We start from the raw sequence: 25278 nt of genomic DNA on the forward strand, positions 1-25278 counted from the left end.
GAGCTCCGAGATGGGAAAACACAACGACTTGGTCTGGGATGACTTGAACTTGGAGAGAAGAAGCGTGTCAAGAGGTTTTTGAAAGGGATTGTGGGGTTGAAAGGGAAGAACGAGGTTGGTGATTTGGGAGAAGAATTCGAATCGCTATTGAAGTGATATAATGGCGACTAGCCTTTGCAGTGTATGAAAGCTGTGCTTTGCGGGATATGCCAACCTTCGGCTTATCGTCCTAAATTGATTGAGAGATTCAACTGAAAAAGTCCCACTAAGCTATAATCATCCGATCAATGTGGAGTTTTAAACACTTGTTGTACATTAATACAGCATTTCCACCCTACTTGGAGGCTTCCCCTTCGGCAAGTATCAACACCTTCTTCTCCTCGAACATCTTCGCCAGCTCTCCATTCTGATGCATAGCCACCAAAATATCACAACCCCCAACGAATTCCTTGTCAACATACAGCTGCGGTATAGTCGGCCACTCCGAGTACTCTTTGATGCCTATCCTCTCGTAAGCCCTCGCCTTCCCACATCAAAATCTACACAGCCATACCTTGTCTCAAATCCTCATCCTCCAGCACATTAAGCGCATTAAACTTCTGCGGATCCACACCCTGCAGTCCCAGAATCTGGATACTAGCTCTCGAGAATCCACATTGCGGAGTCTCGGGCGTGCCTTTCATGAACAATACCACCGGTGCGGACCCCACGGCTTTATCAATGGCGGCTTTGGTCTCTGCAGAGAGGAAACGGGCGGAGATGGGGAAGAATCGGGGGGAGGAGAATTTGGACGCGAATGTTGGAGCTGGCCGGGTAGCTTGGCGGAATGCCTAGAGAGGCTTGGTATTAGTATTACTCTGGGTAATAAGGAGAGCATAAATCATACCGAGGATAATAGTGGTCTTGAAACCATCTTTGTTGTCACAATAATGAGTTGTGAAGGTTGTGAGAAAGATTCGATGATGTTGAGGAGGCAATCAGGCTGGCCAATCATAAGAGCTCCCTTCTGATCTGTAAAGTAATCACAGCCTTGCGTGAGTAGCAACTTCCCGCATTTCAGCAAGATCATACGACCTTATCAGGAATGACCACACAAAGTTCTTTTTTCTCGCGTCGCCTTCCCCCTCTTTCGAAGATACAATGATCAAACACCACCCACCTTGACCTCTCCCACAGGAACAATATCCAAATTACAGCAAACATGTTGCAAATGATCCACCCCGAACACGACGTCCACCGAACAGAGATCTCCGGCGACCCTCCCCTATTCGTAGCCTCCGAGCACTCCAACGACGGCAGACACCATCTCCTCCTCGCAGCCAGCGGTTCAGTAGCAACCATCAAAATCCCCAACATCCTCCATGCCCTCTCTCACCACCCCAATCTGTCCATCCGCCTCGTGCTCACCCAATCCGCATCCACCTTCCTCGCAGGCCAGAGCGCGGAACAACCTCATATCGAGATCCTACGTCGAATCAAGAATGTGGATGGCGTCTATCTCGATGAAGAGGAGTGGCATCATCCGTGGAAACGCGGGAATGGCATTCTTCACATTGAGTTGAGGAGATGGGCACATATGCTTGTTATTGCTCCTCTTAGTGCCAACACACTGGCTAAAATTACTGGTGGATTCAGCGATAACTTGCTAACGAGTGTGGTGCGAGCTTGGGATCCGACAGGCCAGTTGGAAGAATCAAGTCAGGAGCCCGGACTGCCGAGGCTTAAGAAGAGGATTATTGTTGCTCCAGCGATGAATACTGCCATGTGGAGGCATCCTATAACGAAATCTCAGATCAAGGTGTTGGAGGAGGATTGGGGCGTTCGTGAGGAAAGCATGGACTCGCATGAGGAAGAGAATGATGGATGGTTCGAGGTGTTGAGACCCCAGGAAAAGGAGCTGGCTTGTGGCGATGTGGGAGATGGAGCTATGAAGGATTGGAAAGAGATCGTGGAGGTTATTGAGAAGAGGTTTGGTCTCCACGAGTAACGGGCAGAAGCAAGGCATTGCATGACTCTCGGGGCTATCGAAATTGGATTATGACATTTTACGATGGGAAAGGGGCAGGTTTGTCAATATTCTCTTGAAGTGTTTCCAGGAATATGTTTCCCCAAGATTTGAGCTAAGGTATCCGGAATGGAACTTGGCTTCTAGGTATCTATCTCACATGACATCTACGAGTTAAAGAGCTTCTCAAGCTTTGCAGCTCCAGGGAACCAGTTTCTGTATCGAACTTGGTGTTCTGCTGGTCAAGACTGCTCAGCAGCTGCAAATATTCCTAGTAGGAGCACAGAATCGCTGCTGTAGGAGAATAAACAACAACATACTGCAAGACTGAATGCAAGCAACTAGGTTAATTTCGCTTGGGGTAGCTCAACATTCACCCTATTGCAGCCTTGGGTGATGAATTTGCCCAGAGCCTCTCCTTTCTCGCGTTTTCGCTTCGCGTCGTGTCTATTTCCCCACGCGTTTTCAAGAACTCCATCCAAGTCTTGGTATCGGGATTGTGAGCCAGCACCAGGCCATCCTTGCCATTATCGATAGACCTCATCCCCTCCAGTCTTTCACTGTCAAATTCCAGCTACCAATTCGTTAGGCCAAAGCCGTCGCAGCCAAGATGGCTCGACAGACAATTAAACCTCACAGGCAGGAACGCGAGGTCAATCAAACCCGGCGGGGAAAATCAGCTCGTATTTCCGGTGCCCAGGAAGTAGTCCACCGCTACGCACCTAAAGAAGCTTTGTCAATTCAACGCCCAGTTCGCGACGCTCCCAATGGCAAGGACGCACAGAACGAGAACAGCGCGAATGTTAAGCGAACTGTCTCCGCAGCTGGTATCTTCAAGAAGAAGCCAAAGGTCAATCTGCGCGAGAAGAAGCACCATCGACGCAGAGAAGTCAGAGAGCCAACTCCGGAGCCTGAGCTTTTGGATTACTTTCGAGGTACACTACTGAAGACTGTATCGAGCACGAGGCTGACTAGAATCCAGATGGCATTGAGATAACTCGTGATGCTCTGAACGCGAATGCCAAGGCAAACTTCGATGATGTCCATGCTGGCTTTTCTGAAAGACTCGAGGTCTCCAAGAGTACAAGTGGATCCTTCTTTCAAGAACTCGCAGAAGCCGCTGCTACTCTAAGCGCCCCACTCCTGAATGAGAAAATCGAGACTACCATCAGCAGGGACGGCAAACGCAAGACCGAAGTGGTCGAGATTGGCAAGCGTGTATCAACATTCAAGAAGTTTGTCGAGAAGGAGGAGGTCAAGTTGAAGGAATCTTGGAAGCACTGGGAGGACTTACAGAACGAGTATATCGAGCTGGGTGTCGAAGTGTTTGGGCCAGAGGTCTTTGGTGCCGCTGCTACTGGCTTGAAGGTCAGGCAGAAAGGTTTCCAAAGAGAGATGGAGTTGCTGGATCTGGAGCACAGTTCTCGTGTTGGGGAGTTTGATGAGGAGATTGAGGATACTGGACCAAAAATCTTGCAAAAGATGAAAGCTTCGGAGAAGGTTGGCAATATCCGCTTGCGTATTACAGATATGTTCTGATAAAACCACAGGAGTTGGACGTCGCGGCGAAGAAAGAGCAAGCAAGACTGCTGCAAGCACTCATTCAAGATTAACTTCCCATTGCGGCAAGGTCAAACTTCTCCTTTGGCAATTACATCAACTCATTCGTTAACCCCAGAAATAGGTGTCGTCACATAGAGAATGGCCGAACGAAAGTACTCAAACACAATTCAGAGGCACCATGATCTTTGTGGCTGAAGTATGCAAGTCCGGACCGCTGCATTTTTCACACCTGCTGACTTGAGCATAGGAAATATTGACACATTTGAAGCTGTGCGGTTTGCTGCGAAACATACTTGATCAACCCTTGCATTCCATTATCTAGCTTCCAAGCCCATCAATTGCAGAGACTTAGCACTTCATAAATCTTCCGTCATTGCGTGATTTCGTCCCTCGTTGAAAGATCTATCTCCCGCTCTCCCTTACCCCTTCCCTGTCCCTGTCCCTGTCCCCTTCTATCGCTCCCTCCCTCATTCTCTGCCCAAGTCCCTCTCTCATGTCCTCCTCGAGCCCTATCTTCTTCCAGGATATGTAGTTGACATCGAGGAAGTTTTTTCACTTCATTCTTTTTGTCTTGATACTGAATTTCAGTCTAGAGAGTTTCCCGCATTCGAACTCTCCTTTGCCGCGTTTGGCCACCGTACTATCGCAAAGAGGCGTAGGACGGCTGTTGTACCCGAATACCCACCAGAGAGGTGTATCCAGTGAAGCCCGCATTACTAGAAATGGTGAATCTCGTTGCTTGCGTTGTCGTATTCAGGAGTGAAGCCGGGTCGAATAACGGGATTTGGTTGCCGTTTGCTGGTCCAGAAGTAGTCGTCGAACCGAGTTTTGCGAGAGTGGCGGTAAAGTTCGGGTTGATGTGTGGAACTTCCTTGCGGATCGGAACTGGTCGTTGGCGGCAGGGCATTGCCCTCGGTGGGCGAAGTACCGACTCAATGCGTGCACATATGTTGGTAGCATCTTGAGAGCGCCCTAAGCCGGTGTAGATGCTTGCAAGCTGGTAGAGAATCTTGATATTTTGTGGGTCGAGTTCAGCTGCTTTTAAACATTCGTTCAAAGAGTTGTCGTAGCGGATATCCGAATTGCATGCCGTTGATGGAGGAGGCTGGGGATTGGTTTCTGTTGATGGTTGTTGTGGACGAGCAGACTTGATCGAGCTGTGTCCGAAAGGGCTTTCTTTGACCTCTGTGTGGATGTTGTGACCTTTCCAGGTAACCAGAAGATCTTGCAAACGTTGTCGGAGAATCTTTGCGTGGATCTCACAATCGAGGCCTTTTATCTTCTTGTGTTTCTCTATTGGTGACTGGCAGTCGTATCTGGGAAGACCGAGGTAGGCATCTTTTGATCCCCAGTGAGGTCGTCTTCTGGGTTTTCTTACTGAGCGTGGTGATTGTTGCTTGTCGACACGTCTTGAGGCTTTGGTCTGGAACCAGTTGACCTTGTTGAAGCGAATTGCCATCTTATGGAGTGGACAAATTGGAAACTTGATTCGAGTTCTTGTGTAGTCTGAGATGTGTGATTGTAGTGTGTCGTCGAACAGGTTGTATGATGAATGTTCAAAGCGTGCGCACAACCTGAGATATAAATTTGCTAGGCCAGTTCTTTTCAAAATTTCCAGCCCTGTATGTTGAGTCAACCTACTACCGTTACTCAAATTCACCGGTTGATTGGTCTGTGTTCCCTCCATGTAAAAGTTTGGTACGTACTGCGGGAGATGGGGAGACTAATAATTCACTCGAACCAAAATAATACGATAAGAAAGTGGACAGCGAGAACAGGAATAAAAAGGTGGCTCTTCACCACATAATTCCTTGTTAATATCTTGGATACTGCTTCCTGGATTTGGCAATTGACCCAGGGATATCCAATGTCGCCCCGACTCAACAGGAGAGGAAGCAAAGGTGTGTTATTGCCCGTATGTGATCGCAATGCGGAACTCATATCAAGCGTCCCGCGGCTAAGAATATCAAGGAAGACGCCGCTAGAGACTTCTCGACGGACCCCTTTCGACTTACTCTTGAGCTAAGCATGCTGTCCAGACGAACCCAATACATCAATTATATCCCAAACTAATGCAGTACCTCGAGGGATTTTACACATAACAGACGAATCCAGCAGGGGAAAAAACAGACATGAAATGTTACTTTAAGGCCGCAGTTTGAGAGAACGAGATGGAAGTTCGGCGTTGGATTAAGGATTGCAACAGTAAAAAACGAGCATTCGCTAAGCCCACAACCCCTTTGCATGTTTAACAGAAACATGGGACGTTCTATTTATTATTATTCTGACTTGCCAAAAAAAAAAACACGCTGATAACAGGCGATTCCTGTCCAATTTTCCAAACTGAATGATTTTAAAACGCCAAAGATATCACTCAGAAGGGCTGTTCCTCTTCCACCACCACACCCCACTCGTGCTGCTCTCTTCCGTACCTGACAACGTCCGAGTTAGCTTTGCATGAGAAATCAGAAAACCGAGAATCGAACAACGATTTTCACGAGTCATCCCTTCCAATGATATGCGCAGGAACAGCGACTCCTGGAACACAAGTAGGAAACAGGGCTTCGACAATCACTTACATGATATCAACTAGCCAGCTCTTGACCAAAGCGGTATAAGGTCCACTATCGCCTTGGGACATAGGAATCTGGAGATCTTGGTTTTTGTAATGAATGACGGAGACAGGACACACGAAATACTAATGTTGATGGTCAGAATCGTTTGAAACGTGGTGATGATCAAACTTACAGCTGTTCCTGCCGCAAAGGCCTCTAAGATGCGTCCCTCATTTACGGCCTGCACGATGTCTTCCATAGTAAATTGGCGCTCCACGATCTCGACAGGATCCTGGCCAGTTCTTCCGTGTGACAACCTCTCACGAGTCAATTGCAAAATGCTTCTTCTTGTGACTCCGTCCAAAATAATCTTGTCGCCCAAAGGAGCAGTCACCAACTGCGTTTTCCCTTCCTTTGACTTCCACATCACAAAGAAATTACTCGCGCCAGCCTCCGTGATTTGGCCGTTCAACAGCCATAGGACCTGATCGTAGCCTCGGGCTCGCGCCTCTCCATTTGCCATCAAACTTGGGCCATAATTCGCACCAACCTTAGCAAACCCAAAACCGCCGGGCCAGGCTCTAACGCCATCCGTGGAGGCCAACAACTTCAATCCCTGGGGTGCTCCGAGAGGAGGCATAAAAGTTGCAATCACGAAAAGAGTAGCTTCTTTCGGTGTTGCTACGCCGAGTGCCTAATTCTAAAATCAATACAAAGTTCGAGTGACGTCTCTCAACTCTCAGGACATTTAAATGATTGGGTAGAAATGGGAGAAGGAACATACCCCTGCCGACCCAATCATCGTTGGTCTTAAATATAAAAATGTTCCAGCTTTAGGTAGCCATTTTGGTCCATCTACAGCGATCATGGCAATGATCAACTTCTCAAGTTCCTTTGGGTCGAAGCCTGGAAGTGCAATTCGGGTTGACGACACAAGCATTCGCTTACAATTTGAATCTGGTCTGAAGAGTCTAAGCTTTCTATCAAATCCGCGATACATCTTCATGCCCTCGAAACACTCAGTAGCGTAATGAAGCACACTTGCGGTAGGAGCCAAAGAAAGGTTGCCATAAGGCCTCAGCTCAGGATCGCCCCAGCCGGTGGTCGATCTCCACACAGCCGTTATCATGTGGTCCGTACATTGAGAAGCTGTGGCTATGATTGGATCTCCAGGCTGGGGAACCGTCATTGGGGTGGTGGTTCTCGTGAACCTTAATCTCGAGGCATCTAGGGGTCGAAGCGTGGTTTTAACGCCACTGTTCAAAGGATCAGCAACCCTCCAATGATTTGCAACGGATACGAAGTTGATTGATATCTTAAATGAATGAAATTGAACTCAAGTTCAAAACATGGAGTGGACAGTACAGAGGATCACGATATCTGGCTCATAGACGTCTGAGAATGGGTATAACTCGGATGAACCGCAATTGCGGTGGTGGAAACTCGAACACTCACCTTTTCAGTAGCCCAGGGGCGGTCTGGGCAATTTTTCCGGCAACGGCAGCTGCAGTGAGCTCAGAGGTCTCCTGGACGCCCTGTGGTGGGGTGATTGCTGACGGAGCCATTTGGTGGGATGGATAGGTAGGCCGGGAGTAAGGCAATCGGTAGCGAGAGATGTCTTTGTAGTTGTAAGAAGGTTTGATTTGACAATAGAAACAAAGAGAGCATCAACAAGGAGTTATCTGCACACGCAGAAAGCCACAGCAAAAGCTTTGCAGACACTTCTAGTGCCACACAGACCCGAGTTCCGAGACCCATCTTGGCCCGGTGCAGATCCACAGCCATGCCGATAGACAGGAAGAGGGGACAGCATCACGGGGCGAGCGAGTTCGATCCCCTGACAGGCTGACGTGCAAAGGGCGTGTTTGCTTGGGTGCAGCATCGCCATTGTCAGTGCCAGTCTTTTGGGAGTGAGGGTTTGATTTCATAGGACGGGACGGTACAGCCAGCCAAGCCCATGCTCCTGGGACTGCGGTTCCGCTGTGGATTCGGGAGGTCTCGTCTGACGTTCAGGTTCTTGAATTCCGCGATTTTGATAGCCGTGCGGCTACACACGGGTTTTGTCGGCCTCATGTGACAAACATGCATCTAATCACAGGCCGCTGTCGTGAACATCGGCTGTGGACGTGATTGAGAGAGATATTTTGGACCTTTAATGCAAGGATTCGTGGATGAAGTTTTCTTCACATCCCAATCAATCGATACAGTCGCGTTCGAAATCGGCTTCAGTCCTAAACACTCTATGATTTTATTTTAGCCCCACATTTTTAGTTACACTAGTACTATTACGGCTAGATAAATTTTACCCCTGTATTTAGTGATTTTGTCACCTTTTAGTAAAGTTAATTAATGCCTGAGGATTGGCTGACATCAGCGCTGGGCAGGGATTTCATCGCCAATTATGATTATTAATAGTAGCAGGCAGTTCCAATGCCCAGCTCCGGAACCCAACCCTGGCAAAAAGAGCCACTCCCGGCTCTTTTGAGTGTAAACATGAGTTAAATACAGCGGTACAGTACGTGAGGTACAGTGCGTTGCAAAACCGGCTTCACCCTAAGCGTTGTCCAATTAGATCATGCCATGCCTGCTCATCCCAATACAGCAGGAATTTAACGCAAGACATGCTTGTGTTGTTGGCGTATGATACCGTAACTTAATTTTTTGGCACCTCGTGACCTAATGCACTACTCTTCAAGCAATGTATCTCAATTTTTATATGAAATTTCTCGAAAATAAATCGATATGTAGTTTGCCAAAAGTACATAAAATGTTAAAATGACCTACGCTAGATATCCAAGGATGTAAGAAGACTTCTACTGTTACTGCTGACTTCGAGGCCTCCGAATAAACTTAGGGACATTCAACCACCGGCGCTTCCTACTACTGCTTCGTCTTTCTGATATCGTCGAGTCTCTGTGCGTGCTTAATCTTGCAGTGGTACACTGACATCTTTGGCTTGAATGCCCAAGCATTTCTGCCAGACTAGAGAGGGCTTACGTGATTAACTCCTCCACCTAGTCTAGGGAGTTTATATCCGCCAATAGCATGCCGTAGCTTTCCATTGTATTAAGAGCGTAAGGGTAATAGTTAAGCTGCTCATGTCCCAGTGCCTCCTCATATCCTTACAGTGCCCGCATGTACATCTTCTCCGCATCATCCAGCTTGCCCTGGTCCTCGTAGACCAATCCCAGGTTATTGATCGCCTGGAGAGTCAATGAGTGCTTTGGACCACGTGCCTCCTCGTATCCTTGTATTGCCCGCATGCACATCTTCTCGGCCTCGTCCAGCTTACCCTGGTCTGCATAGAGATTGCCTAGGTTCCCGACCGTCTGGAGTGTCGACGTATGCTTCGGACCAAGTGCCGCCTCGTATCCTTGCAGCGCCCGCATATACATCTCCTCCGCCTCCCTCAGCTTGTCTTGTTTCCTGTAGAGCATGCCCAGGTTATTGACCGTATCAAGCGTCAACGTGTGTCTTGGACCAAGTGTCTCCTCGAGTCCTGCTATCGCCCGCGTGTACATCTTCTCCGCCTCGCCCAGCTTGCCTTGATCTGCGTAGACGACGCCCAGGCTGTTGAGTATCTGGAGTGTTGTTGTGTGCTTCGGACCACGTGCCTCCTCGTATCCTTGTAGCGCCCGTATGCACATCTTCTCCGCCTCATCCAACTTATCTTGGATTCTGTAGAGGATGCCCAGGTTATTGACCGTGTCAAGCGTCGATAGGTGCTTTGGACCACGTGCAACCTCGTATCCTTGCAGCGCCCGTACGTACATCTTCTCGGCCTCGCCCAGCTTGCCTTGATTCTCATAGAGGATGCCCAGGTTATTGACCGTGCCAAGGGTCGACGTGTGTTTTGGACCAAGTGCCTTCTCGTATCCTTGCCGCGCCCGCAAGTACATCTTCTCCGCGTCGCTCAGCTTGCCTTGTTGCTGATAGAGGTTGCCAAGATGGAGACATACCCATTCTATGTCAACACCTGTAACCACACCACTCAATATCATGTATGAACATCTAGCTGCATGCTTGAGAAGCCGCCGTTGTGTAAGCCACCACTTATCGGCCTCATTTGCTGGAACATGTGATCCGACAAACTTTAGAGCTAGCCTCGCCAAACCTTGATTCCATTCCTGATTTAATACATGAACCGTCCAGGAATGAACACAGCCATGCATGCTATACCCGCTTGACTCGATCCATCCCTGCGAATCCACGTTTGCATCCGCTAACCCGTGGTTACACAATACTCGAACTGCGCTATTAAAGCTTAGTTCATCTTTAGTTAGCTCCCGTATCCAGTTTGGATCCTCTGAATCGCTATGCCGAAGAAGCTCGAACCAGATATCCTGATTATCAAAGTATGCCCATAACTGAAGAAGCTTTGCCGAAAGTTCGTTCTGTTGCTTAACGTGGTTGAACGAAAGCTGCCAAGTAGAGTAAAGCGTTCGGTCCTCATATGAGCTAAGCTCTGGACTCGTCTTCTGGAGTTTCAGCCACGACGCCTTATATAGACGAAGATAGTCTGAGAAACTTATGGCTACTTGGTCAATGTATGCTCCAGCTGTAGCTAGTGCAAGAGGAAGTCCATCCAATTCCTTAGCAAGCTTAGTGGCATCGGGATCTAGTATTGAGATTAGAGCTATAGTAAAAATATCTAGAGTGCCATACCACTTCTTAGTCCTTCCCGTCTCGAAGCGTTTGACAGAATCTCAAGACTATTACGTACATCCCCGAGCTTACGAATCTGGATAGGATGACCAAATATAACTTGCGATAACCGCGTTGTAATAATAATTGACCCTTGATAGGACTCAGGGAGGAATTTTCGGATATCTACGGCCGCAGGATCCATGTTTCCAGGCAATTTGGGATTATCGTAATTATCGTATATTATCAGCCATCGCGTATTGTCAGACAGACTCAGCCATGCCTTAACAAAATCTACCATGTCGTCGAGGTTTTCATTTGTAGCAATGCTTAGCCGGCTGGCTAAGGGGTGTTCTCGTAATATTTTCCTGGCTGCTTTAGTAAAGCTCTGCTTTAAAGAATCCTCATCCTTAATATTTAGCCAGAATATTGCCGAGTAGCTATCCTTATACCGCTTTGCGTATGCAATACTAAGTTGTGTCTTGCCGATTCCGCCCAGACCGTGAAGAATAACTATTCGGCGAGAGCCGTCACTACTAAGTGTCTTGTATATCTCCACGAGCTCCGCTTCTCTGGCCACGAAGTATTCGATCTCAGGAACATTAGAGAGACTGAAGGTGACCGAGAAGTCCTCGCGTCTAATCCCTACTCTGGTCAGCGGCTTCCTAATAACCAAATGCGCTATTACTTTATATAGGTACTAGTGACAAAAGAGAAGGACCTACCCTTTGAAGCCTTGTTAATCTCCTCTCTAAGTCGCTTTAACGCCCTCTCTCTTCCTTCGCCATAGATCAGCGGCATCTTGATATCGAAAATTCCCAGTAGCGAGTATGCCATATCCTCTCTGCGAGTCGTCTCACGTTTTTCTGACCATGACATTCGCTCAGTAATACTGAAATTAGACAAAGAGTTTCCTCGTAGGGCTTTGACGGGAATTCCTGTTATCTCGCAGATATGTCGTTCTAGGGATGCCTTATTGCCTAGTAGCTCCCCCTCTTCTGAGAAGAATTCAACTGATGCCGGAGCAATAAGCTCTTGAAGGGTCCAGCGTCGAGTGAACCATATGCTCTTCCGAAATGTCGCTTCCCAATGTAACTCGCTGGACTTATTATCCGTATGGGAGGGAGGTCTCGAAACATCTGATAAATAGACGTAATATTTAGTCGCACCATGGTACCAGTGAAACATAGAGTTAATAGCCTCTGCGAGCTCGGTACTATTCGATTTGTCGACACAACAGGTGTCCACCCAGAAGTACGGCAAACCGTCATGCCTAGCTTGTTCTCCGCAGAACCGTATCTTACTATAGCCAGCCATTTTCTTGTCGGTACCATTCATTAGATCTGCCAAGGTGACCTCCTCCGCTCCCCATCTGTGCGAAAGTATAGCATACTTGGGAATGTTGTCGTCAAAGAACTCGGTTAGGCTGAACTCGCCATCGTTGTTGTATGCTAGTAGACGCATTATTCGATCAGAAGGTCTGCAGGGAAGAGGCTCTTGTTCAGTATTGAACTATTGAGTCGGCATGCGTGCGAAGTTGTCTGTTGAGTTGGAAAAAGGACGTTGGATTCAGACTGGCGCACTCAGCTCGCAGCCTCGCGGCAATGGTGGGCATTGTTGTGCATCACTGCAAGCGCACAGGGCCTGCCAATCGCTAGGGGTCACCGCAGGAATTCATAGCTGGCCTAGGATATTCGAAATTTACGCTCGATCGAGCCATGATTTGTCCTTGTCGCTGAAGGAGCATCTTAAAGGACAGTAAAGTAGGTAATAGAAGTCTAGGAGCCAGAATCTGCCTTGGATCAGCCGTTTAGGTGGTGTCCGAGCTTCTGATACTTTCGTACTTTGGGAACTTCTTAACCTTAATCCTTAGGCAGACGTTTTACTGTCTTTTGCAAAGTCAGCTTTGCCTAATTGAGTCAGCAAACGCCGGGAAGGGTGGCTCTACATCCGGGTAAAAAGTGGCCGATTTTTGGCCGGTGCGTAAAACACTAAATACCTTGTAATTATATTAATTAATATCTAGTTATTTGCCCACCAGCTCTCCTACAATCGTGTAGTCTTTTACAGTAGAAATTATACATGTTTTGAATTGTCTGCTGGTTTATTTCCTCTCGAAAAGTTGACGAAACCGAACTATTGCAGCCTTATTTGGTGTTTTGCATACGGGCCAAAAATCGGCCACTCTTTACCCGGGCGTAAAGAGCAGCTAGCACCGGGCAAGCTAATGCAAGTCGAATGCTAGCTAGCCATAATAGTGCTAGTCTCCTTAGAAATGTGGGTCGACTCAAACATTATTGATTGTTCGGAACTGAAGCCGATTTCGAATTCTGCTATACAGTAAATTCTGCTAAGCGCGGTTCTTTTCGGAAGATTCAGAGGGTAGGCATCGATTCTGTTTTCTCGAGAAAACTTTCACATCACCGCAGCAAGTCTTGCGTACTAGGACAGGATCCTTGAAAGTCCCATGTTTCTTCTGATCATAGTGACAAACGCCCGGCTCGTTGCTGAAGTCAATACTACTGTAGAATAAACTCAAGTAGATGGTGAGACGACTATGATTGTCCATCAGGTTGCCAGGTATTTGCTAGATACCCCCAATCTACCAAGTGAATTCTGTGCTGCGAAGGACAACCCAAGTATCTTACTTCTGATTTTTTCATCTGAAGGGCAATAGTCACCCAGCCTATAGAATACCCTCCAAGGAGGATGAATCCGGGATCAAAATTTCCCGGAAGTTAATAGTGAATCGTGATCCCGTTGGTTTTATTGAACGTCGCCTCAATGCCCCAAAGCTCTGGGTCATTAAGAGTGCCATCGAGGATAGAGAGTAACCTTGAAGTTAAAAGTTTCTAGTATTTCATAGTTGAGAGAGAATTTGTGTTGCACGTCGGTTCAATGTTCCGAATCTTCCGGGACAATGAAGCCACAGCTACCAAATATCCTGCCTTTAGATGGAAATGGGCGAGGAGTAAGTGGTTTTTATCCTATTTCTCTGGGAGCACTTCAATTTCCACTAGGATGCTTAGCCATCATGATTAAACAATAAAATGCAGAGACCAGTGGAAAAGAATAGATACACAACGAAACTTCGCGGCAGCAGCTAGGTAGAACTCTTCCCGTCGGGCCTGGTCATCACTAACACAAGACTTGAACCACTGAGGTAATTAAACACGGGCCGCTACCTATGATACTAGGTAATAAACAAGGTAGTTTGATTACAGCAAATATAACGGATACATCCTGTCACATCTTCTCACTCGACAAGGAAGAAAGAAAATGTCTAAACAGAATAACAGCACCATCTGCACCCTCGCTCTTTAGAGCCAAAAACTGCAAAGCAAAAAATCGCTGGGTTGTTTCCGACTGATCAGCTCCGGCCGATTCTAAACTCCAGCACTCCCAAATCAGAACCTCATTACATCATGAACTGGTCTAAGCGACCCTGGGGTCTTTCGGGCCAAGAATGTCATCGACGAAGCCACTCCAAAGCTCCTTAAATACACCCGGCTCCTTATCCTCAATTACCAGAGGCTTGGTAAAGGCCCCAGTCAACTGTGTAATATCGACATCAAGCCCATCATTGCCAACGACTTCGCTGATCGTAGCCGGCGCGATATCTTCAGGATGACTTGCAACAATGCTAATCTCTGGCCCAGGAAGAGCCGCATCGAGTTCTTCTAACGAATGGCCTGAGTCTGGAGATCTGTTGGGAGTGTAGTTGTCTGGGAGGAGAGGGACTCGGAGTTTGGCGAATGGGTTTCGAGGCGGAGGTTTGGGAATCTCGGGAAAGAAGAAGAAGTCAATGGTGGATGAATCGTGAGCTACTTGTTTTGGAGCCGATGACCTGAATCCTTGCATTAAGGGGACGGTCTTGTAGACTGGTGCGGGTTGGGCGGAGATAGGGCGATGACCATCGGACATCGTGGAGAAGCCATGAGATCCGACAAGATCATGAGCTGCGAGACGGTCGACAAGCTAGATCATGTCAATTGAGTGATGGAATCATTGGAGAGGATCCTATATCACCTCTGCCTTGTTGCCGCTCGAATTCAGCTTTCGCTGTTTGCACTCTGCTCTGAGATCCTTCAGATTGCGGGGTAAATATCTCGATGCACGCGCCTGGGAGTCGAGAAGACTCGACGGACGACCAGCGTTCGCACTGGAGCTGATCCTGCGCAAGGCATGGGCGAACTTGGCCACCGGGGGTGTTACTCTCGACATGGCGGTGATGTAGTTGAGGATTTGATGAGATAACGGGAGATTGGAGGTAAGACCTGGCAGACGATCACGGGATTCCGTATGGAAGCGAGGATTGCAAAATGAAGTGGAAGATGAGCAAGACGGCGGGTGGCTGCCAATTGATAGGAATCCGCCGAAGAAAGCGAAAGCCACAAGGTGAGACAAGGAGGACTTGCTTAGAGCTTGACGGCTGTCGTGGGTGACATGCCGTGGGGCGAGAGGTGAGAGGTGAGAGGTGAGAAGTCGTTGAACCTGATACTCTTCGGACCTGGACGTTGAGCTCAACAACGAAGCGACCCCCGAGTACCTGGCAGGGGAGCTCTCGGCAACGTCTCCACTTCCCAACTCCCCGGCGGCGGCGGCGGCGGCGGTGAGCGAAGCTTGAAGCTTGCTGAGGCGGCGGCTGGCTCTCGGACTCCAATCCACAGTTCACCGCGACATCATACGAACTTCGAGGCAGCGAGGGAGTGAAGAATGTCCTTAAGCGTAGCCGCCCTTTTGTTCAATTGGACCCTTTTGCTCACGCACTTCCTGCGAAGAGAGACAGGCATCTTCGCGGATCCCCAGCCTTCAGTCCGGCTTGGTCTGCTTGGCTTGCCTCTGTACCGTTCGGCAACTCTCCTGGGCCTCAAAGTGGAGCCTGCGTTTCTCGCAAAAGAGTCGCATCACTCTTCTGTCTCAGAGCATGCCACAATACAGTTCAGTCCGTCATAGTGACTGTCTCATCGAGTATTATTATATTATCCGGGAGATTCGCGATCGAGTCTCTCCAAGGGATATCGCCAAGTAAAGCATGCTTGATGCAAGAGAGCTTTGGCCGGCTCCAACACATGCGACAAGTACGAATATGTACAGCCAAATCATCCTCGTCCGTCTTAAGGCCACGCCGATACTACGCCGAAGCCACCAGCCTCTCCACCCTCTTCAATAGATTCACCGAGTGTCCCTGTGGTCGTCAGACATCCATGTGGTATTTCCGGATTCCCGCGGTGCCTTCACTCCTATCCCCACGAGGCTTTTGGTATCTCCGTACCGCTATCTCATCCATCGGCTGACACGCTCTCTACAAAGAATAAAGATCCTAGCCACGCATCGGCTTCGTTCAGTCAGTCTTCCAGTGACCGGTGAGAGACCCATCGACGTCCTCCTTTCCCAGATACAATTCCAATGCGTACAGTGCCATTGTCGCCGCAACATTGATCCAACGCCAAATGTTTCCACCAGCGTCCCCGCCTTGCATTGTCCACCACTCACTGCCGTTCCCTTCAGCTGATGTAGTAGAAAAGTGTTGCATCAACAAACTAGTATAGACAGCAACGAGAATGCTGGGGCTGAACCAGCTGAGAAGCCCCAAGATCTTCCCCGCCCCATCACTGTCGTCAAGACTCGGTTCTTGCGACAGAGCTCGAGCTCCAGATTCTCGTACGGCCGGGATAATGCGAGTGGCTGCGTAGAAAACGAATATCCGGTACGCGAGGGAGATGATTACTGATGGAGTGATCGTCTGGAAAGCCGCGTAGAGGAATGTAAAACCCGAGTGTACCGCCGAAGGTAGGGTCGAAAGCATGTAGACTAGCGTTGAGTATGATGCCATTATGATGGGAGGCAGTGGAGGAAAGTCAGGTTGCGCAGGTGGTGGGGTCGGTTCAGACGCTGAAGGCATGTAATCCGTAAAGATCTGATAGATGCACAGCACAACGTATGCGAAGAGAAGAGAGCTCTCCACCGGGTTCCCCCTCCCGCTCCCAATTCCCCAGGCACAGAGGAACACAGCGCAGGTTATCGTAACGCCAATAAGCGTGGCATCAACATTACCGATCTCCGGGAAATTGGTAATCCGCCACAAGAAATAAACGGAGCTGGAGATGATCGAGGCAGACAAGACTAACAGGCCGATCTGGAAAACATCAGCAAAACTGAAGACGAATATGGGGCGGGATACCTACCATCCAGGTATCGCTTCTGCCACGGTTGACAAGCCATCTCGTTATTTGACCTGCAGCCTGTATCACCAACAAACTGCAGAATCCTTCAGCGAGCTGAAAGAAAGGGGTTGAATATCTGAGCAGCTTGTCCCATGTGCCAACCGTCAACATCTCGAGTAACCCCCCCGACCCGAGGATCCATTCCTTGACCGTTGCATTTTGGGCCCTCTTCCCATCAAACGTTTTCGCGACCCAGTCCCTTGAACTGTTGGAATCGACCGCAAATCGATTCATGCTCCATATTAACAGCCCTGGCAATAGAATCCACTGTGCCATGCCGATCATCTGTACTATGGCCCATCGTATCCTTGAGTGGTCTGGAGTAGCTAGCCTGATGGTCGAATAGAAGAAGTAAAAGTAGAACAGGCTCAGCGAAAACGCGAGCCCACACTCCCTCCCTCCCACATCGAAGGCTATAGGTATCGATAGGATGATCGAGAGGAGGAAGATCGCGGAGGAGAGAGCACGAAAGAACCACATCGGCGCAGCAACGCCGGAGCGTACGTTGAAGCGCGCCCAACTTGGTTTCCTTGTGATTCCGTCCCTGGGGCTTGATCGCCAGGTCGGTAGGATCGAATAAACGCGTCAACGAGGTGTTGGAATGGGTGTCTGCTAGGAGCTCCGCGCTTTGTAGGCTGCTCGCGGGTGTTATGGTTGCCCTCCCGCGATCGAAAAGAGGAGCTTCTTATCAGACGTTTCGAGGCGCCTCAGGTCTTTATTTGCACGCGAAAAACTTGCAGACGAGCGTGATAGCTGTGCAACGCGAGCCGCCGGGACGATGCCTATGATCTTCTGGAAATGATAGAAGTATGAAGATGGTCATACAGGAGTTGCCTGGGCGGGCAGCCTCACTGAGGATTGCACCCAAATGACCTTGTGCTGTCGCGTGCTTGAAGAAGACTGGGGTCTGAGCCGATAACAATTTATCGACTGCGATTCGGGCCCTGAGGTTCGGGGATTTCGGATCGGTGGCGTTCACGCCTCGGGAGGAGCAAGTGAATAATGGGAAGAGAAGTTGGTAGGTAGGAAGGCTGGAGCAGGTAGGTATGCCTTCAGGGCAGGACAGGATAGGCCGCTAACGGACAGCTTTGCAAGATCCGGAGCACTGCTGTACAAGCAATTTTCTCGAAAATTAAGAAGCCTGTCCTGAGTCTCTCTCAAAAGTGGACAACGAAAGCGGCACTAGTTAGCGACTCCACTAGAACCCACGGTTTTCACCGAATGTTCTTTCACTCGAAAGGAATCGCAGAATTGAACCGAAAGGTCTTTTCTTTCCTGCATTTTGGGGAGGATTTCTTTCTCTGGTGCCGCTTTTACCGCCTGCATGTTCCTACTTGCTGTAACCTGCCTGCATCAGCCGCAGTCGAACTTCTGAAATTCTGCCATCCTTCCCGAAAACAACCTCTAAAATACTGCCAGGCAACTACATATCCGTCACCCCTTAACTCCTTGCATGTTCCGTAACACTCTTCGTATGGCAGCAGCGAAGAGATTCAAAATGTCTCCTCTCACAATCGGCACTCACAATGGCCATTTTCACGCGGATGAAGCTCTCGCCGTCTACATGCTCCGTTTGCTGCCCACCTACCACTCCTCACAGCTCATCCGGACGCGGGATCCTACCCTTCTCCAGACCTGCCACACCGTTGTCGACGTCGGCGGTGAGTATGAACCATCCACGAACCGCTACGACCACCATCAGCGTACCTTCAACACTACCTTTCCAAACCGCCCAACCAAGCTTTCTTCTGCCGGCCTTGTCTACCTACACTTCGGAAAAGCAATTATTGCGCAGCACTTGAATGTCTCGGAGGATGCTGCAGAGGTCACAGTCATTTGGGAGAAGGTGTACGAGAGCTTTATTGAAGCGTTAGATGCGCACGACAATGGAATCTCGGCATACGACCCAAAGGCGATTGCTGCTGCCGAATTGAAGAAGAATTTCAGTGACGGAGGGTTCACTTTGGGTGCTATGGTGGGAAGACTGAACCCAAATTGGAACGACCCCACACCCTCAGATCTAGTTGAAGCGCAGAAGGTGGAGGATGAGAAATTCTTAGTCGCGAGCACGAGGATCGGTGAGGAATTCTCGCGGGATCTGGATTACTACACTAAGGCTTGGTTGCCTGCCAGAGGAATTGTGCATAATGCATATGCCAAGCGGTTGGAGCATGATAAGAGCGGGAGAATATTGGTGTTTGAGGGACAATCTGTGCCGTGGAAGGACCATCTCTACACTCTCGAGGAAAAGGAGGGTGGAGATGCAAAGGTTCTCTATGTTTTGTACCCAGAGAAGCCCACGCTAGACGCCAAGTGGAGAATCCAGGCCGTTCCAGTCAGCAAGGATTCCTTCGAGAGCAGGAAGCCATTGCCCGAAGCATGGAGGGGCTTCAGAGACGAGAAATTGGATGAGATCACGGGAGTTGATGGAGGGGTCTTTGTTCACGCTGCAGGATTCATTGGTGGAAACAAGAATTTTGACGGTGCCAAAAAGATGGCCCTCAAGGCGCTTGACCTGTGATGAACTGTTCCTGCATAGAAGCATGGCGAGGCGTTGGAGAACGGAAAATATACCTGCATTATCGGGGCGGCATGCTACTGAAGATATCACTTATAGATCTTCGAAACGAGACCATGTGAAAGCTAATATAAAAACTCATATAAAAACAGTCTCTTTGTTTTTGTGTCAGGTAGGTGCGCATCGCGATACAGTCATCAAACATGTACAGAGGAAGGTCGGTCCCAAGCCCAATAAACCATCATAGCCTCATAACGCCAGCGCCAGCCATCGTTCATAATCCTAAGGTACGTCATAAACATTGCCTTCATACCGTATCCAGCCAACCTATCTTCTGATCGGAATGCCTTCCTTCGCCGGCGGTGGGCTGACACTGTCATTTGCTCTCTCGGCCTTGTTCTCCTTCTCATCCAACTCGTCTACACTTGTCTCCCGGTTCAAGAAGCTGCTCTCCTTCACCGGGCTACCACTTTGAAGACCAGCAACGCCTCCGTGTTGAATGTTGCCATTCCCGCTGCCTCCTTGGCTTGCAGCTCCTACACCGGGAGAGGACAGGTGCGGGATGTTTTCGGGGAGAGGGTGCTGGGAGCCAACACTGCCCGTGTCGACTGAGCTTGCCTTGCCAGCCTTGGAGAGAGCGTAGTCACCAGAGTCGAAATACTTTCGCTCCTTGAGGTGTTTGGCAAGGTGATCGGACTTGGAGGGGAGCTTGCCATAAAGGCGGAAGAGTCGTTGCTCGTCGGGAGAGAGGGACTTGCATATAGTTAGCTAACAAATCATCTAAAACTCGGAATTTGGGCCCGATCTGTGGTGATAAGGACGTACGCTGATGTCGACCTTGTTCTTTTGGTGGGGGTTCATCGTGAAGTTTTCTTGTGCACGTGTGGGTTTGATGTGAAGAGCTTGCTCGATTATTATGGGACTCTTCGGGAGATCGTGTAATTGCTCTGATGGTTTATTATGACTCGAGGTTTCGTTGCGTTGTCGATGACGTTCCCTGCTCCGTTGGTTGCCCTAGTGCCCAGCAGCGGGGTCAGACTGATCGCGCGTCGAAGGAAAGACGGGGAGGGGTCGCAGTCGTAAAACAGCTTCAAAGATTTGCGATATGGCAATTGAGGGCTGGTCCCCTAAGGAATGGAGACAAAGTGCTGTACGCTTCGGTTTCGAGGTTCGGAGAATGGAATTGGAGTTGGTCTGGTCGACGTTTAAGTCGACGTTGTGGATCGGATAAGGCAACTTTTCTAGAGGATCTTCCATTCGCTTAAAAGCGGAGGGACAGGCACTTTTGAGCACTCACGGCTTCACTTGCATTAAATTCCACAACGGGCTATTTTCAGCCTGAAACTCGCCGGATTGATTGGAGATTGACTGTCAGTGACGTAGGTGTCACCTTTTCCCGGCTCATCCCAAAGTTACATTCCTACTTCTGTCACGGATCGAACCTGACTTCCCCAGACTCCGGGCAAGATTGTGGACGAGCATCATTGGCCAAACGCAATCACGAGACAGCAAAGGCTCAGTGGACCTCCCAGACGAGCTCCCGCTCATCGTATGATAATTCGTGTGTTCGTCTGTGCTTGGAGGTAAGGCAAGGGATCATTGCACGAGTCAGACGTGCAGATTCTATCCAGATTCTAAGCTCCTCGAGGCATTCGGGACTGGCTTATTACCTCACAACGAACGAAAGACTGTCCCTGAGGCTATCGGAGCACGCCTTGGACTGGCCTCTTTGAACGCACCAAATCGTATCTTTGCTGCGAGTTATTTGATAATAGTCCAGAGCATTGGTTGTCACGCTTTGCAGAGTTGCCCACCCCAATGGCTTGCAAAACGTACATCGTTGAGCATCTTGATGATGAACTGGGTCCTTGGTCCGAGTTAGAGTATCTCACCATAGCTAAGGAGTCTCACCAGGCAGGTGCAAAGTTCTGTCTGTCATCAGTTCCATCAACCTTGGTATTGCCTGCGGCCTTGAAGCATGTGCCTGGTTTCACCGCAGATGAGCGCAGCGTTGAGACTCTGTATGCAGAAGATAGGACCCGCGTATGCTTGCTTGACCCATCAGCAAAGAAGGAGCTTAGTCCAGAAGACGGAGACACCTTCGATGTGTTCCTGTTTGGAGGGATATTAGGTGAGTTGTTGGCCATACGCACCAGAGTCTGACCACAGTCTGACATTGATTAGGGGATGACCCACCACGAGGTATGTAGATCTTCGGAAGTTTGTTATGCATCTGACGTATCCTAGATAGGACGTCGGAATTGAGAAAGAAAGGATTTGAAGGTCGTCGCCTTGGCCCGAAACAGATGACCACCGACACTGCGGTTAGAGTGGCGAGGCTTGTCGTGCAGGAGAAAAGTAAGGAGATGAAAATCGAGATCAAGTGCTTACTAACAACCGTACAGTTCCTCTAGATAACATCCCATACGTCGATTATCCAGAACTCCGTATCAACAAGAACGAGAGCACAGTAATGCCATTTCGCTATGTCAAGGGAGAGAACGGAGAGTCGATTATGCCAGAGGTACGCACGTGTACGAGATCGCTTGACCAATTACTGCAGAGTTAATGTTCGGTAGGGCATGCTTGATTTGATCAAGAAGGATTCTGAAAAGGACTTTGGTGATTTATTCTGATACACTAAGCCTGCCCAGATCGAACAACACCAGAATAAATGAAAGATGGCACTTTACATCGAATATTGAGTCAACTAAAGGCCGTGTGATTTAGATCCCTCCAAGCTGTTCAACGAGACGCTGTTGATACTCCATTGAGAGCCAGCTCGCCCCTTGCTTGAAACTTTCAATGAGATGGACACACGAGTCCAGCACCGTACATATTCTAGTCGGGATTGCTTTTGCTCAGAATACTCTCTTAAAGATCACTTGATCATTTCCCAGCCGTAAATCACCCGCACATCCTCCAGCCGTTTCGAAAGCCTTGATTCTAGGCTTGGTAGTAGTGTTTGTTTTGCAAACAGCCATGTGGGAAATTCAGCAACATCCTCAAATAATTTAAGCAGGAAAACTCCCCAATCCCAATCCCCATGCTCATACGAAGTTGATTTTCATTGGCTTTAAACTGCCAAGCCCGTTGCGGCTGCCTTCCGCGTCCGTTTTGATTGGACCCGAACCAACCCAACCCAAACCAACCCAACACAAAGCACATGTGGCCAAAGAGAATAAGGCTCAAACTCAAGCCGCCATCCTCGAGTCTCTGCAACTAATCGAGCATCGATGTCACACCACGTAAAGATTAACAGGCGAACTTGGAGAAATTAGCCTTCTGGAACCAGAGCCCCCTTTTCGCCTAATGCTCACGGCCACGCGGCTCAAGCGGAACTCGACAGATCTCCAACTCCATCCACGGTTTCAAGACTCCACGCACAGTGCACCACCGTTGATGAACCGCCTCGAGAGCATCGCCCTCCGCGATCGTACATCCCGAATCAGCATCCAAGATGCGGTTCTTCACTTCACAATGCAATAGTCCGGATCGAATACACGGAACGAGAGGATCCAGAGCATTGGCAGTATGCACCCTGCTGTCACTGTCCGCTTTGATTCCAGCTGCCCTGGCCGACAAGACTGCAGCTGATTACTTCGTTCATTCTCTTCCTGGCGCCCCCGATGGACCCTTACTGAAGATGCACGCTGGGTATGCATTGCAGAGAATCCACCATGCTAGCTTGTCTGACTTCCTTCTAGGCACATAGAGATTACCCCGGAGCACAATGGCAACCTATTTTTCTGGCACTACCAAAACAGACACATCGCGAACCGGCAACGGACGGTAATATGGCTGAACGGTGGGCCTGGATGCAGTTCCGAAGACGGCGCCTTGATGGAGGTCGGCCCCTACCGAGTGAAAGATGGAATTCATGGTCCCTCGTTAGAGTATAACCCGGGCTCCTGGGACGAGTTTGCAAACATAATGTTCGTCGACAATCCGGTTGGAACAGGTTACAGTTTTGTGGATACGGATAGCTACATCCATGAGCTGCCGGAAATGGCCAGCCAGTTTATTACCTTCTTGGACAAATTCTTCACTCTGTTCCCGGAGTATGAGCATGACGATGTAGGTTCATATAAAGAGTTTCAGGTGAATCTCACTAACTCTCTATAGCTTTATCTCGCAGGGGAATCCTATGCTGGCCAACATATTCCGTACATTGCCAAGGCGATTCTTGATCGGAACAAAGCAGGAGCAAAACATCCGTGGCAACTCAAAGGGATGCTTATTGGAAACGGGTGGATCTCACCAGAAGAGCAGTATATGGCGTATCTTTCATTCGCATATGAGCGAGGATTGGTCCAACGGGACTCGGATGTGGCGAAGAGGTTGGAGTCCCAACAAGCCATTTGCGTTAATAAGTTGAACGAGAATGGAGGGAAAGACCATGTGGATATTGGGCAGTGCGAACAGATTCTGCAGGAAATCCTTAGGGAGACGCAAACAACTGGCCCGGATGGCAAGTCACAATGTTACAACATGTACGATGTCAGGCTGAAGGACTCGTACCCGAGCTGCGGGATGAACTGGCCGCCGGATTTGGAAAATGTCACTCCCTATTTACGCCGATCTGACGTCTTAGACGCTCTTCATATTTCGCCCGGGAAGCGAACAGGATGGACTGAGTGCAATGGTGCTGTTGGTGGTGCCTTCAGGGCTTCCAAATCTCTGCCATCAATTCAGCTGCTTCCAAATCTCCTCAAGGAAGTCCCTACGGTTCTCTTTTCGGGGGCAGAGGATCTTATCTGTAATCACATTGGAACGGAGGATCTTATCAGCAATATGCAGTGGAATGGTGGAAAAGGCTTTGAACTCTCGCCAGGCACATGGGCTCCACGCAGGGAATGGGTCTTCGAGGGCGAGTCTGCTGGTTTCTGGCAGGAGGCTCGGAATTTAACCTACGTCTTGTTCAACAATTCTTCTCACATGGTCCCATTCGACTATGCCAGAAGGACTCGTGATATGCTTGACCGTTTCATGGGTGTCGATATCGGCAGCATTGGCGGTGTTCCAACGGACAGTCGTATTGATGGAGAGAAGGGGCTTGAGACCTCAGTTGGCGGTCATCCAAACAGTACTGCTGCTGAGGAGGCCGAGCAAGCGAAGCTTGAAGCCGCCAAATGGTCGGCCTATTACAAATCTGGGGAGGTTGTTCTCGTCATAGTCATTATTGCAGCAGCGGCCTGGGGCTATTACATCTGGAAAGACCGCCGACAGCGTGCAGGATATAAAGGGCTATTTGGAGGGGAAACCCCGATGTCTCTCGGGGGTGCTAGGGAGAGTCTCAGAGGTGGTATGGGTCTGGAAAGCTTTAGGCATAAGAGGGGTAACAGGGATGTTGAGGCCGCGGATTTCGATGAGAGCGAGTTAGATGAACTTCGCGTGAGAAGTCCTACGGAGGATATCGATAGATACTCCGTCGGGAGTGCGAGTGATGATGATGAAGGAGAGAAGCCTGACAATGGCCATACGAACGGAAAGGGAATGCAGGGAGAGAAGAGTTGATAGCATTTAAGGTACTGGAGTTTTTTTGTTTGGCGTCTTGCGACGTTAGAAATGTGAAAGAGCACGATCTTATTACGAGTCGTGGCCAGCTTCTGAGATGATTCTTGATCTCTTTCCTATCTAGGCCATCTCCGCTTTGTGTGTGGTATTCATCGCTAGACTATTTTCCGAAACGCCAGAAAATGCAAGCCACCGTCACCACCTCGATTTACCACCCTTATAAGGTAAATCAGTAATACAATACAATGA

At 49.1% G+C, this 25278-nt stretch overlaps 10 protein-coding genes across 10 annotated transcripts; 4 read left to right on the top strand and 6 right to left on the bottom strand.

Moving 5' to 3' along the window:
- Positions 1–130: 130 nt before the first annotated feature.
- On the bottom strand, positions 131–948 carry K444DRAFT_615415 (glutaredoxin). Its single transcript, XM_024880725.1, has 3 exons — positions 887–948; positions 554–830; positions 131–501 (listed from the first exon to the last, which is right to left on the bottom strand). The coding sequence occupies exons 1-3, from the start codon at positions 911–913 to the stop codon at positions 335–337; spliced, it is 471 nt and encodes a 156-aa protein (XP_024733871.1). The 5' UTR covers positions 914–948; the 3' UTR covers positions 131–334.
- Positions 949–1201: 253 nt separating this feature from the next.
- K444DRAFT_534675 (flavo protein) lies at positions 1202–3618 on the top strand (the record flags this gene model as incomplete). The annotated part of the gene is made up of 6 exons (XM_024875228.1): positions 1202–1973; positions 2416–2567; positions 2595–2711; positions 2796–2940; positions 2988–3505; positions 3556–3618. 6 exons carry the CDS (start codon positions 1202–1204, stop codon positions 3616–3618), a joined length of 1767 nt encoding a protein of 588 aa, XP_024733872.1.
- A 158-nt stretch (positions 3619–3776) lies between these two features.
- Positions 3777–5313, bottom strand: K444DRAFT_615417 (uncharacterized protein). The gene has a single exon (XM_024880726.1). It carries the CDS (start codon positions 5253–5255, stop codon positions 4209–4211), a length of 1047 nt encoding a protein of 348 aa, XP_024733873.1. The 5' UTR covers positions 5256–5313; the 3' UTR covers positions 3777–4208.
- Positions 5314–5942: 629 nt separating this feature from the next.
- K444DRAFT_534834 (putative branched-chain-amino-acid aminotransferase) lies at positions 5943–7688 on the bottom strand (the record flags this gene model as incomplete). The annotated part of the gene is made up of 5 exons (XM_024875239.1): positions 5943–6000; positions 6148–6266; positions 6317–6817; positions 6908–7400; positions 7579–7688. The coding sequence occupies 5 exons, from the start codon at positions 7686–7688 to the stop codon at positions 5943–5945; spliced, it is 1281 nt and encodes a 426-aa protein (XP_024733874.1).
- A 1303-nt stretch (positions 7689–8991) lies between these two features.
- On the bottom strand, positions 8992–12549 carry K444DRAFT_565764 (uncharacterized protein). The gene is made up of 3 exons (XM_024877112.1): positions 11493–12549; positions 10789–11412; positions 8992–10741 (listed from the first exon to the last, which is right to left on the bottom strand). Exons 1-3 carry the CDS (start codon positions 12229–12231, stop codon positions 9246–9248), a joined length of 2859 nt encoding a protein of 952 aa, XP_024733875.1. The 5' UTR covers positions 12232–12549; the 3' UTR covers positions 8992–9245.
- Positions 12550–14202: 1653 nt separating this feature from the next.
- Positions 14203–14991, bottom strand: K444DRAFT_632127 (uncharacterized protein; the record flags this gene model as incomplete). Its single annotated transcript, XM_024883446.1, has 2 exons — positions 14203–14745; positions 14797–14991. The coding sequence occupies 2 exons, from the start codon at positions 14989–14991 to the stop codon at positions 14203–14205; spliced, it is 738 nt and encodes a 245-aa protein (XP_024733876.1).
- Positions 14992–18468: 3477 nt separating this feature from the next.
- On the top strand, positions 18469–19515 carry K444DRAFT_534447 (putative UPF0160 protein C27H6.8; the record flags this gene model as incomplete). The annotated part of the gene is made up of 1 exon (XM_024875217.1): positions 18469–19515. One exon carries the CDS (start codon positions 18469–18471, stop codon positions 19513–19515), a length of 1047 nt encoding a protein of 348 aa, XP_024733877.1.
- Positions 19516–19839: 324 nt separating this feature from the next.
- K444DRAFT_644686 (Endosulfine-domain-containing protein) lies at positions 19840–20373 on the bottom strand (the record flags this gene model as incomplete). Its single annotated transcript, XM_024884993.1, has 2 exons — positions 19840–20265; positions 20338–20373. 2 exons carry the CDS (start codon positions 20371–20373, stop codon positions 19840–19842), a joined length of 462 nt encoding a protein of 153 aa, XP_024733878.1.
- A 703-nt stretch (positions 20374–21076) lies between these two features.
- K444DRAFT_41682 (DUF431-domain-containing protein) lies at positions 21077–22303 on the top strand. Its single transcript, XM_024872670.1, has 5 exons — positions 21077–21643; positions 21697–21714; positions 21760–21870; positions 21918–22036; positions 22092–22303. Exons 1-5 carry the CDS (start codon positions 21331–21333, stop codon positions 22146–22148), a joined length of 618 nt encoding a protein of 205 aa, XP_024733879.1. The 5' UTR covers positions 21077–21330; the 3' UTR covers positions 22149–22303.
- Positions 22304–22972: 669 nt separating this feature from the next.
- On the top strand, positions 22973–25029 carry K444DRAFT_534432 (pheromone processing carboxypeptidase-like protein Kex1; the record flags this gene model as incomplete). Its single annotated transcript, XM_024875216.1, has 3 exons — positions 22973–23169; positions 23220–23589; positions 23638–25029. 3 exons carry the CDS (start codon positions 22973–22975, stop codon positions 25027–25029), a joined length of 1959 nt encoding a protein of 652 aa, XP_024733880.1.
- Positions 25030–25278: the final 249 nt, after the last annotated feature.

This window comes from Hyaloscypha bicolor, assembly GCF_002865645.1.
Source record: "Hyaloscypha bicolor E unplaced genomic scaffold K444scaffold_117, whole genome shotgun sequence".
NCBI classification, from domain to species: Eukaryota; Fungi; Ascomycota; class Leotiomycetes; order Helotiales; family Hyaloscyphaceae; genus Hyaloscypha; species Hyaloscypha bicolor.

Coding starts and splice junctions, on each gene's coding strand:
- K444DRAFT_615415 (XM_024880725.1), bottom strand. CDS start 913: ATGGTTTCAAGACCACTATTATCCTCG. Junction 831..886: donor CAAGACCACTATTATCCTCG/GTATGATTTATG, acceptor AAGCCTCTCTAG/GCATTCCGCCAAGCTACCCG. Junction 502..553: donor GGATGAGGATTTGAGACAAG/GTATGGCTGTGT, acceptor ACGAGAGGATAG/GCATCAAAGAGTACTCGGAG.
- K444DRAFT_615417 (XM_024880726.1), bottom strand. CDS start 5,255: ATGGAGGGAACACAGACCAATCAACCGGTGAATTTGAGTAACGGTAGT.
- K444DRAFT_565764 (XM_024877112.1), bottom strand. CDS start 12,231: ATGCGTCTACTAGCATACAACAACGATGGCGAGTTCAGCCTAACCGAG. Junction 11,413..11,492: donor GATTAACAAGGCTTCAAAGG/GTAGGTCCTTCT, acceptor TGACCAGAGTAG/GGATTAGACGCGAGGACTTC. Junction 10,742..10,788: donor ACGGGAAGGACTAAGAAGTG/GTATGGCACTCT, acceptor TCTCAATACTAG/ATCCCGATGCCACTAAGCTT.
- K444DRAFT_41682 (XM_024872670.1), top strand. CDS start 21,331: ATGGCTTGCAAAACGTACATCGTTGAGCATCTTGATGATGAACTGGGT. Junction 21,871..21,917: donor GCTTGTCGTGCAGGAGAAAA/GTAAGGAGATGA, acceptor ACAACCGTACAG/TTCCTCTAGATAACATCCCA. Junction 22,037..22,091: donor GAGAGTCGATTATGCCAGAG/GTACGCACGTGT, acceptor AATGTTCGGTAG/GGCATGCTTGATTTGATCAA.